We start from the raw sequence: 12,487 nt of genomic DNA, 5'->3' as shown, positions 1-12,487 counted from the left end.
GGATTTATTGGTTGGAAGATGTTCATAATAGTCTCTCTCTTTTTTCTTTTTTTTGAGGAAGATCAGCCCCTGAGCTAACATCTGCAGCCAATCCTCCTCCTTTTGCTGAGGAAGACTGGCCTCGAGCTAACATCCGTGCTCATCTTCCTCTACTTTATACGTGGGACGTCTACCACAGCATGGCTTGCCAAGCGGTGCCATGTCCGCACCCGGGATCCAAACTGGTGAACCCTGGGCTGCTGAAGCGGAACGTGGGAACTTAACCGCTGCGCCACCAGGCCGGCCCCTCTTCTTGTCTTTTAAATAACTGCTACAATCACCGTGATGTTCCCTTACTCGCTCCTGACACTATTTGTACCTTCACCCTTTACTCTTCAATAATCTTAAGCAGAAATTAGTCAATTCATTAATCTTTTCAAATAACCAACTTTTGATTTGTTGACCCTTTCTATTGTAATTCTGCTTTCTAGTTTGTTGATTTCTGCTCTTATCTTTATTTTTGCATCTCCATTCTTTGCAATTACTTTGCTATTCTTTTCCTAACTTTTAGAGTTGAAAAATTAGCCAAATAAGTTCCAATCTTTCTTTTCCTTCCTTGATAAAAGCATTTTAAGGCTATAAGTTTTCTTCTGAGTACAGCTGTAGCTGCATCCCATAAGTTCTGAAACCAAGTATTTTCATTATCATTCAGATCTGAGTATTTTCCAACTTTCATTATGATTTCTTATTTGGTCCATGAGTTATTTAGAAACTTTTTAAAAAATTTCCAAAGATACAGGACTTTTGTTTTCGTTGTCCAGAAATGTTTTTGTTATGAATTTCTAATTCACTTGCACTGTGGTCAGATAATATAATCTGATTTAAATAAATTTTTTGAAATTTGTTGAGACTATCTATGGCTTTGTGTGTGGTGATTCTGACAAGTTTTCTGTAAGCTCTTGTAACGAATGTGTACTCTCCAGTTGTCCAATACAGTCTGTCCATAACAATTATATGAAGGTTGTTAATTATTTTGTATGAAAGTCCTATATCCTGATGACTTTTTGTCTGCTTGATCAATCAACTATTAACAGAGATATTTTAAAAATCTCCCACTATGTTGGTGGATTGATCAACTTTTCCTTGTAATTTTGTCAATGTTTGCTTTATATATTTTGAAGCTGTATTTATAGGATACACATGTTGGACTTGTTATATCCTCTTAACAAAGTAAACCATTTTGTCCCAGTAGATAGTTATCATTTTTATCTGACATTGATCATTTTTAGGAATTCTTTTTGCCTTAAAGTTTATTTGCCTGCAATGAATACAGCTATATATAGAACACAGCTGTTCGGGTTAGTATTAGTTTTGTCTTTTTTCATACCCTTGCTTTCATCCTTTCTCTGTGCTTCTATTTTACATATGCCTTTCATCTACAGTGAATAGCTAGATTTTTAAAAACTCCATTCTTTTAGCTAGAACGTTTAACCCACTTATATTTATTGTAGTTGTTGATACGGTGGATTATTTGCCATCATCTTACTTGTGCTTTCTATTTGTCATCCCCTTTTGTTTTCATTTGTTCCCCTTTCTTGCCTTCTTGTGGATTGACTAAAATGTTTTCCTAATTCCAATTTCCCCCTTCTTTATAATTTAAATACTATTTCTAGAAAAAGTGTCATCCCATCTTTTCCTTCTTTAGAATTTAAAGACTCGATTTCTAGACATTTTAACTTGTACATTTAACCTAACAAAATCTACACTTAATCACTTTACTGAGCTATAACTCACTGCTAACGAGCTCACCCACTCCTAGGCGCTTATCTGTGTCCACATAGGCACAGTCTTGTGTTCTGGAGATATCTACCAGCATCAAGTCAGCTGTGCCTCCCCAGTGGTCTAGTTAGGCTGTGCCCATGCTTATGCCCCATCTAGGGCCTTTCAGGAGCCAGTGGTGGAAATACGGTTGCAGATGTGGAACCCAAAATTTTGAGATTGAAATGCTTGTCCCTTTCGCTCCTTCATGCCAGGATTATCCATGCACCTCCCAGGCATCTCTCCTCACTTGGAGACACTCTGAGTCCACTGGGATTTCCAATACCTTCACAGATGTCAAAGCCAATGTTCTGGAAGGTCCCAGGGGCTGGCCCACCATCCTCTTCATGCCACTTGTACAACTGAGCCACTTTGGACTTTTGCCTGTTGGTAGAAACACCAGAAAGACCCTGTTATGAGCAGGGAACAGGGACAAGGACTCAGGGGCTGGCTATGTCCTTGCTTTCAGCTCCCCCACTGTCCACTCCGAGGATGGAATGATTGAAGACAGAGGGATCAGAAAAGGAAGAGGAGGTGGCGGCAAACGGAAGAGGGGTGGCAGTGGCTCACCTTTCCACCTGCCTTCTGGAGCGGAAGATGAACATCAGGAGGATGGCGAGGATGATCAGCACCACTGCGCCTGCCGCCCCGAGGAGCCCGTACACCAGGCTCTTCTTGGTGCTGAATTCACACGTCTCCCCGCTGTACCATTCAGTGTCTGTGATCAGGCAGCTGAGACAGAGAGAAGGTGCAGGTGGGGAGAGGGAGCCACCCAGAGTCAGGGCCAGCCAGTGCCCGCAGCCTCCCAGTCTCAGAACCGGCCCTGACCCCATGGGTGCTTAATGAGGAGAAGGTAAGACGAGTTCACTAGGGTGCAGAGCAAGGAGCCCCAAGGGGATGAACAGAGACGAAGTCGTTTCCACCGGATGGGCCTTAAATAGGCCCAATACCCAGCACTAGGCTTTAGGTTTTGCAGCCCAAGACCTAGAAGAGTTGGCCCAACACTGGGGCTTCCCTGGGCTGCACCCAGGACCTTGAGACCCAACTGTGACTCTTTTGCACACACATTAATCATCCTCCCTTTCAGCCTCCCTCTCTATCCAGAGAAACACTCCGCCATGCCGGGACCAGGGAGCGCACTCCACCTCTGAAGCTCCTCCTCCTCCCTGGAGATGCCTTCTCTAAGCCCGGCTCTTTTCCCGCCCGCGGCGGGCGCCAGCTTGCGAACTCCTCTTCCAGGAAGCCATACCGGAATAACTACTCCGGCCTTTGCGTATGTGTGACTGCTTCCCCCACACCTGGTGCTCCAGCTGGTCTCTCTTAGGTTTAGTTTCAGAGGGCAATGCCTTCCTTTGCTTTCCTACTCCTGTGACTCCACCTTTACACGCTCTCCTCCCACCCCTGCCTCACCCCGAGTCTCACCCCCCCACCCCCACCCCCACCCCCACCCCAACCCCATGCAGGTGTGTGCTCTTTCCACATTCCCCCAGCAGGGGGCGCTGATCTCTCCTGGGAGCAAGGCTCTGTCCTCGCCATCTGACCAGGAGCTTCCCGAGGCTGGGGCCTTCCTTCTGCTTCCTCAGAGCTGGGCATACTCCTCAGCCTCTCTCGGCACAAATGCCGGGGAGGGGAGGGCAGTTACTGAGCCACCTCGGCCCGTTCTGGACCTGGCCTTGGGGCTCTGGCCACGCGTGTCCTTTGTGGCTAGCTGCATTCCAGAAAGGCGAGGACCCACGCCAGGACCTCGGCCTCCAGGCAGTCTTGAGGGGCGGGGAGGAGGACATCTGGGCTTGGATGGGACTTGCGACACTCACTAGCACCGAGGGCCGCTGCGGTCCAGCTGGCACGTCCCGTGGTTGCAGTTGAGGGACCTGTTGAAGTTCGGCTCGCAACGGCTGATGCAGTTTGGTTTCCCGTTGTCGTCGTACTCCACATAGAAGTACTCAGCGAAGTCTTGCCCGGCCTTCTCCCGGCACTCCTCTGAGGGGCGTGGAAGAGGGGCCGCGATCAGGAGGCTGGGAGCCCGCCTGCCTCCCGCGCCCTCCCCGAAGCCCCTCACGTCACCTACCTTCAGGGTCGTACTGGGTAACTGAAATGTTTTGCACCCTGGTGGCAGTCTCGTTGAAACACAGTAAGGCTGTGAAGGAGACACGTGAAGCCTATAAAAAGCTTGTTTTGCCGGGGGCTCAGGTGTATGGGGGGGGGGGGCGGTGAGGGGCTGTGGGGGGGGGAGCTGGGAAGCCCATCCTCGCAGAGGAGGAATGCGAGCCTCACATCTAGCTCTCCAGAACGATGATCCTGCAAGTGTCCTCTGCCCCCCCGCCCCGACCCCTCGCCGTGTCCTTCTCCTATAGCCACCTCTGCCAAGTTCCTCACACCCCTCACTCCGTTGAGCAGCGTCTACTTTGCATAGTAAGCCACGCTGTGCTTCATTTTCCTGCAGACTCTGGCAACCACAGGATTTAGCCTGCGTGTACACTGGCTCTGCACTCTCCTTTCAGAGCGTCTCTGGGAATATGCTAGTCTGAGTGACAAGCTTGGGGACGGAGTCCTGGGCTCTCAGTGCTCTGTTGCTGCCCCCAGCGGCTTTTCTCACCTCCCCCACCCCAGGGATGGCAAAGCTTGAAGACCCCCTCATGGCCCTCCCCAGAAGCCTAGGAATTTACTTTCGCAGGTATTATTTGTGCTTATTTGTTCTTGAGTTGTAGTCTTGATTTTTGACTCCACGTCCTGGATGGCCTTATCCAAAACGTCCTTGTAATCTGGGGTGAAGTTGGCCTTCAGGATGACATCATGCTCCACCTTCACACTGCCAGGACTGAGGAGAAAGAGGAAGATGCCCTCAGGGTCATAATGAGTGCCCGCCTCTCCTACCCTTTCCCCAGGTAGGCTGTGCCCTCCTGCTCCCATAGGAAGGCAGATCTGGGGCAGGACCATTGAAAATGATGACCCAGTGTTTACTGGGTAAAGGCTCGTTCCAGGTGCCTTGCTAGGCGCTTCACCATAGGACTTCTATCATGACCTGAGCCTAAGAGAATCATCTACAAAGGGAAGGCTCTGGGCCGCCCTGCGTGAAAGTCTTAGGGAGGAAGATGGACAGAGGGATGGGACCGTGGAAGAGGTCATCCTTAAGGTACTATGAGATGTGTTCAAGTGGGAGACTGGGCAGCTGCTGGCAAGGTGTCCTTGAGGGGTTGGAGGTCACACCAGGGACTCATGGGATTCATGAATTGCTAGGTGGCTCAGGCTGCAGGAGGTCTGCGGGCCTGCTAAGATTGTATGCAAAAATTTGAAGGTGCATATGTACCTATTTTCTACTCACACACATTTTGGTCAATTCTAGAAGGAGTCTCTGACATCTAAAAGGTAAAATTTCAGGCGAAAGTCTTTCCCTACTCTCTGTGTAGGAGGTCGGAGAAGTCTGGGGCCGGGCTCCGAAGTGAGAGCGGCCTCGGACAAGCTCACAGCAGCTCTTTGCTTTCTCTCTTCTCCCTAACTCCCCATCTCCAGTCAGAGCAGTCACCAAAAAAGAACCAGAAATGCCTTTAAATCAACACACTGTTATTCCAGAAGGCAAATTACTTCTCTCAAGTGAGTGTAGGAATTATTTGCACCCCAGGAAAGAGTCCTTTCTGGGTTAAAAATACAGCAACAAGTCTTACATTCTCATGCTCACAATCCAAGATTCCTAAGTACTGGAAGTCAACAGTAGTCTCTTCCCCTTGCATTCTCCTTAATGCTTATATTCAGAGGCCTAAATATAATAGCAGGTCTGGACGGATGCTCATAGGATAATGTTAGAATTAGAAATAACATATAGAATAGTAGAGTTCTTAATATTATTATTCACATTATTACTAATATAATAATTATTATAATAATATTTGGTATAACATATAGAATACTAGAATTAGAATAACTCAGAATAGCACTACAGTCAGAAGGGACCAGGAGATCTAGTTCGAGGCTGCCTTTCACAATGAGGATGCAGCCATTCCCACGAAGCCCGCTTGGTCGTGGCCTCAAGCATCTCCCAGTCTCCATCACTGTCCTCAGCTCCCTTTTTGAGAGCTCCCATGGAGAACTGGGGCTTGATCGAGGTTGTGCGGGTGTAGTGGGAGTTAGGAGGTGTGGGATGAGACCCTGACACTGGCCCTAAGTAACAGTGTGACCTTGGACCAGCCACCTGGCCTCATGGGGCCTCAGTTCCCTTGTCTGTAAAATGATGGGCTGGCGTGGACAGATGGTTCCCAGGACTGTTCCTTCCATGCTTTCAAAGTGAGTGATTCTCACTTATCTGCCCTCTCCCAGACCTCTCTGGAGCCACTCTCTGAGCAAGACGCCCTTTCCTGCTGTGTGTTTTCCCGGAGCCCTCAGAGCCCGGCTCTCTCCTCCTCTCCGCATGAGGAGGAAGATACCTAGAAACGCCTTCAGGTGACTGCCGTGACCAGGAATGGAAAGGTGCTGGCTCTGTGCCTGGTCCACAGAGCCCGTCCTCTCTCTTTCACCTGAGAGATAGAGAGGAACAGGTAGGGAAGAAGGATAAGGACTGGCCTTAAAGACCCCCCCACAGGGCAAAAGAGAACCCTGCAAGGTCAGCACATGCCAGTCCCAGAAAGGAGTTTTAGGGCCAGAAAGAAAAATGCTTTTCTCTTGCAGGGAAGCTGAGCTGCTCAAGAGCAGCAAGCAGCTCCCTGCCCGGAGCCTGGCCGACCCAGGCACCTGCCATGAACACAGACTGGGAGGGGCCTGGGAATCCCACCCAGTCCTACCTTACATTAGACAGAAGAACATTCCTGTTAGAATTAAGGGAGAAAGAAAAACAGAGGCTAGTAGACACTTTTGTCTTCTGTGCTTTTTGTGCATTTTTCCCCCTATTGGTTGTAAGTTCCTCTTGGAGACTCTGTAAACCATGAGAAAAGATGTCTTCTTCATGATCCAGAGGAAGCTGGGGGACCCATGTAAGCCCAGTTGGCCAGCACCATTCAAAGGATTTCATAAAGTTGGGGGTCAATAACAGGGCAAAGATTCGGGGCGGGGGGGCAGAATCCTATCGTAGGTGAGTAAAAGTAAACACAAAATAACTGTGGGTTTGGGTGCTTTTTTCCCTGGGGGGCTTCCCTTCGCAGGTTATTTGGCTTTGTCTCTGAAGACCAATGGAATGTCCATCACACAAGGGTAGCCTCCAGGGGTTCTGGTGTGGGTGTTGCCAGCGCAAGAGGACTTCTCTTTGTCTTGGCTCTACCACTCTATAAATGATCCCTTGGGCAACTCACTGTGCTCTCTAAGCCTCAGTTTCTTCATCTGTGTGATGGGAACAGTCCTACTGGCCTCACCCACAGGGTAGTTACAAGCTTTCATTTGGAAAATGTATGTGAAACTGTAATTGTTGGACGGTTGTTGTGGGTTGAATTGTGTTCCCCCCAAATTCCTGTGTTGAAGTCCAAGCCCCAGTACCTCAGAATGTAACTGTATTTGGAGATAGTGCCTTTATAGAGGTGATTAGGTAAAAATGAGGCCAATAGGGTGGGCTCTGATCCAATCTGACCAGTGTCCTTATAAGAAGAGGAAATTTGTTCACACAAAGACACACCAGGGATGCACCTGAACAGAGGAAAGACCGTGTGAGGACACGGCAAGAAGGCGGCCATCTGCAAGCCAAGGAGAGAGGCCTCAGAAGAAACCTGATTTTACCCTGCTGACACCTTGATCTTGGACTTCCAGCCTCCAGAACCATGAGAAATAAATTTCTGTTGTGTAAGCCGCCCACTCTGTGGTCTTTTGTTATGGTGGCCTGAGCAGACTAATACAGGGGACATAGTTACAATTGTCTTTATAGTTATGACTACTGCTTCCCCTCCGAAAGCCTGCTTCCAAGAAGCCCCAGACACTCACCTCAGCTTTGTGATGTTGACCCCTTCATATTCAGGGATTCCGGAATAAACAATTTCCATCTGAAAGGCAAGGGGCCATTGTGTCACTCCAGAGTCCCCACCTCGGTGCCACCGGGCCTTTCCTTACTCAGAATCTTAGGAGGGTGGAGGATGGACCGGCGGTGTCTGCCGGGCCGTGTCCCACCTGGCAGCGGCATACCCTCCAGATGGAGTAGTCCCTTCACAGAGACCTGCCCTGCCTCTGGGACCCCCGGCACCCCCCAGAGGGAGCCTTGCTTTGTTTTTCCCTCCCTCCCTCCCTCCCTGGCAAGCCCTGAGGAAATGGGTGACTTCTTTCTTAGCCCTTAGAGACTCCTCCCGGGGAGAAACGAGTGGCCACGGGGACTTGCTCTCCTAGGCTCACCTGTTTTGTGAATGTATCATTGAAATCCTGGAATTCCTGAGAAGACCAGTCTTTTAGCTCTTCAGAGAACCCTATATTGGTCACTGTCACGGTCAGTTCCACCTGGGCAGAGACGGTCTCTGGCGGAGAATCTGAGGGGGCCAGACACCGCACCGCTTACTGAGGTAACACCCCCCAAATTCCCTACCAAGGAGACCCACATCTCCAGCAATTCTGCCCTGGGAAGAGGCGTGGTCCAGGTCCCCCACCCCTGACCTCCAGTCAGGTCTCACCGGAGTGCCCCTTGGGGGACAGGTCTACTGTACTCCTCATGGCTTTGAATGCAGCCCAGAGGACCACGGGTCTTATATTCTCTTAGAGAATTCCACCACACATTTTGTATTCCGCTCCATTATATACTCATTTAAGTGTGTTTTATGGTAAAATTTTGTTCCAAATTTGTATTTCGTTCCAAACTATACTTCCTTGCTTTATTCATTTTTTTAATGCTTTACCTTTCTTACCACCAGGTCAAATGGTTACCCCGGAAGAGGCCATATTCCTGGCCACACGCTGAGGAGGGGCAGGAACGGGTGCTGAGCATGGAGACTGGGCCCAGGATTGGGGAGGGGAGGAGGACCCTGCAGTCTTACCTATGTCAAGGCTTGAGACCACCTCCTCACAACTCGTCCCATAGTAGGGGCTGGTGCACACACACTTGAGCCCATCCCAGGTGCCGTTGTTCCAGCAGATCGGAACCCTGTTCTGGCACTGATGTCCTCCGAAGCCAGGGGGGCATTTACAGCCCTCTTCACTCAGTGTCCCTCCATTCAAGCAGGTCTCTGAAAGGGAAAAGGCCCCACTCAGCCACACGTATTTGCATAGCACTTTACAGCTTGCAACATATTTTTGCAGACTCTGTTGAATTTGATACTCTCATGAGGCCCTGGGGCAGGCAGGACAGTTAGTGTCATCCCCACTTTACGGATGGGAGAAACGAGGTGGAGAGAGGCTACGAGACCCACCCAAGGTTCCACGTGGAGGCCAGACTTGACCTGGTCTTGGAGTCCTATGCCAGCATACCTTCCTTCAGGCTCCAAAATGAGGAAAGAGAACCCTGGTGTCTTGAGAGGTTGGGGACAATGCAGTCAGGGCAGAGGAAGAGAAAAAGGGAAACAGAGACTGTGAGAACTCAGGGGGACTTGGCCAATCTCAAGTCCACCAAGCTGGGAATGAGCACGTCATTGTCCCTCCACGCCTACTTCAGAAGAACCTGTACCGCACATCATTGCCATCGTGACTGTTCATGATTCCGTTTTTATTTGCTGGGACATGGAGTTTGAGGGAGGTGTATAGACTTAGTGTAAATAGATAGGAAGTAGTTCGAGACAACTCTTGAATGTCTTTGCCAACTAGTCTGGAAAATATAAAGCTCTGTTCTCTTTGGCTTTTCTTGCAAAGAGCTGTGCCTGTGCACATCAGTCTTCCAGGCATAGTTTCTCTGGGGAGGTGCATGAAGTATGCATATACTCTATGAAGACCTGCCCCACCTCTGCCTTCTGGTCTACCCCCATCAGACTCAGGGAGCAGGGGCCACAGCCATGACAGTCACATCACACAGCCTCTGTTTACAGGCCTTTGGTTCAAGACATTCAGGAAGAATGGAAGAGATGAGTTAAGAGTAGAGTCCTGTGCACACTGGAGACCCATAAATCCCAAACCAGCCTCTCTCTCTTTCTCTCTGTTGTGTATTACGGAAGATGTTCAGACCTGACGTAAGAGCCCAAGCACAGGCTTATGAGTAGCAGCAAAAGCAGCTGCTGGGGTTCGTTCACCTGTTGCCCAACAGTCTACAGGGAAGGCCAACATCCAGGGGACAGGAGAAAGACAGAGGGCAACCATCTTCCTTCAGAAGGGTGAGCAGCTGCTGTGGGCCCGGTGGTCATGCGGCCACCTGGCATTCACTGAGAGACACCTGTAGGGCTTCTTGGGAACACAAGGTCCAGACTTCCCCTCTGAAGATGCTCAGCCCCCTATCTGAGAACCAGAGAGCTTAAAGAGACAAAGATACATTGGAGAGAAACCAGAGAATGAAGCCACATAATACAAGGCCAGGCAAAGCAGAGCTCAACAGAGGAAGCAATCACAAAGCCCTGAGAAAACGCATCAGCCAAAAGCTGGAGAACTGCCCTTCTCCTTCATCAGTTCAAGAGGGGACTGGTCAGTGCCCTGGCAGACACAGATCATGTATCTGTGAGCGTAACTATAGTTGACCTCAATTAATGCATGTTGTCAAGTATTTTAACTAGTATACTTTATCCTCTCAATCTGAGAATAATACTCACAGCTATCATGGTATATCATATAATATATACCGCATATTGCATGTAATATATCAGTATATTATAACAGTAGGTGTGGAGTGGGGCAGGTCTCATCCTAACCAGAGTGAAGGGAGCTGAAAGCTCTACAGTCAGAGAGAAGAGAGGGTGGCACAAAGATAGAAACACTCAAGAGCATGGAGGTTGAGTTCAGAGCCGATAGAAGTGCACCTTCTTTTGCTGCTGTGGTGGATGCTCAGAGGATAAGAAAAAAGAAAATGAAAGTGAATGGTGGTAGAGAGAGTTGCCAAATGTACCTGTGAATACTATTGGCAACATCCTCCTCTCCTCCAAGATAATAATCTTTACATGAGGAAAATCAGTGAGAAAGACCATCAAAAAGATGTGAAAATGCAAATAAAAAATACAAAGGTAGTGAAATTATGGTATAAAAATGCAGTGGGACAAAGACTGCAGAGTACAAAGGGAGGGAATGGGATGTGTGGACACTTTACCAGGGGTTGAAGGTACCCAGGCAAAAAGAGGTAAAAGGCAGTGTACAAATGATTGGAACTAGTACAAGAAACAGCAAGATGGGGCAGAGAAGTAAGTGCTAGGATGATAGGAATGCAGAGGTTTTATCGAATTGAAAACAAGGAAGACCAAAAGAAGTCTATGATGAGTAAAGCTTTAAAAAGAAAACCATAAAGAGGAAATTGAAAAGAAATGTAAGTTTCAAAAAGGAGAAATCAAGAATTGCTTACGTGGTGTGGTTGTTGGAGAACTAGAAGTTGTGGTGGGGGTGCTTCCCATTGTAACAGCAGAGGAGCTAGTGGAGAGAATGGTGACTGTGGTGGAGGGAGTGCTCAGCGTGGTAGGTTCCCCCCTGGCAGTTGAAGTGGTGAGAGTTGTGGTGGTGGCAACATCAGAGGTCACAGAGGTGGATGAGGCAGAAGTTGTTGAAGGGCTAGAAGGACTAAGAGTAGACACAGGGGAGGTGATGTGAGAAGTAGTCACTGAAAATGGGGTGACTTCAGATGTACGAGCTGCTGTAGAGGTTGTCACAAGGGTGTGAGTGCCATGAGGAGTTGTTGAAGACAAAGTAGGTCCCGTAGAAGTTGTCAGAGTAGTGGTGATGTCACTAGAAGTTGTTGAAGATGCACTGCTCTCAGTTTCAGTCGTCATAGGGGTGGCACTGTCGGTAAGAGTGGTTGAAGATGCACTGGTCTCTGTTTGAGCTGTCACAGGGGTAGTGTTGTCACTAGCAGTTGTTGAAGACGTACTGGCATCAGCTTGAGTTGTCACAGAGGTGGTGATGTCATTAGGACTTGTTGAAGACGTACTGCTCACAGTTTGAGTTGTCACAGAGGTGGTGCTGTCACTAGGAGTTGTTGATGATCCAGCAGTCCAAGTGTGAGTTGTCACAGGGGTGGTGCTGTCACTAGCAGTTGTTGAAGATGCACTGGGCTTAGTAGGTGTTGTCTCAGGGGTGGAGCTTCCAACAGGAGTTGTTGAGGGTGCACTGGTGTCTGTTTGAGCTGTCACAGAGGTGGTGCTGTCACTAGCAGTTGTTGAAGATCGACTGGTCTCAGTAGGTGTTGTCTCAGGGGAAGTGCTGCCACGAGGAGTTGTTGAAGGTGCACTAGTCTCTGTTTGAGGTATCACAGAGGTGGTGCTGTCAGTAGCACTTGTTGAAGATGCCCTGGTCTCAGTATGTGTTGTCTCAGGGGTAGTGCTGCCACTAGGAGTTGTTGAAGATGCAGTGGTCTCGGCAGGTGTTGTGACAGGGGTGGTTCTGTCAGTAGTGGTTGTTGGAGATGCACTGGTCACAGAAGGTGTCGTCATAGTTGTGGAGCTGTCACTAGTAGTCCTCGCAGATGCACTGGTATCCGTTTCAGTAGTCAAAGGTGTGGTACTGTCACTAGCAGTTGTTGACGATGCAGAGGTGTCAATAGTGGTTTTCTCAGGTGTAGTGCTGCCACTAGTAGTTGTTGAAAAAGCACTGGTCTCAGTGGGTGTTGTCACAGGGGTTTTGCTGTCACTAGTTGTTGAAGATGCAGTGGTCTCTGTAGGGGTTTTCTCAGGTGTAGTGC

The 12,487-nt window shown here is 48.9% G+C and overlaps 1 protein-coding gene across 1 annotated transcript in view; it reads right to left on the bottom strand.

Annotated features, from left to right (window-relative positions):
- Positions 1-12,487, bottom strand: part of MUC17 (mucin 17, cell surface associated) — a 31,531-nt gene that overhangs the window by 3,259 nt on the left and 15,785 nt on the right. Inside the window, exons 2-9 of the mRNA XM_046667745.1 lie at positions 8,727-8,915; positions 8,095-8,225; positions 7,693-7,751; positions 4,464-4,615; positions 3,866-3,934; positions 3,612-3,777; positions 2,368-2,529; positions 2,084-2,181 (exon numbers count right to left, since the gene is read on the bottom strand). Of these exons, the coding sequence (XP_046523701.1) occupies positions 2,084-2,181; positions 2,368-2,529; positions 3,612-3,777; positions 3,866-3,934; positions 4,464-4,615; positions 7,693-7,751; positions 8,095-8,225; positions 8,727-8,915 (1,026 nt within the window). The remainder of the gene's footprint in view (positions 1-2,083; positions 2,182-2,367; positions 2,530-3,611; positions 3,778-3,865; positions 3,935-4,463; positions 4,616-7,692; positions 7,752-8,094; positions 8,226-8,726; positions 8,916-12,487) is intronic.

Source organism: Equus quagga, chromosome 7 (assembly GCF_021613505.1).
Source record: "Equus quagga isolate Etosha38 chromosome 7, UCLA_HA_Equagga_1.0, whole genome shotgun sequence".
In the NCBI taxonomy this organism is placed as follows: domain Eukaryota; kingdom Metazoa; phylum Chordata; class Mammalia; order Perissodactyla; family Equidae; genus Equus; species Equus quagga.
This window is presented reverse-complemented; position numbering and strand designations above follow the sequence as displayed.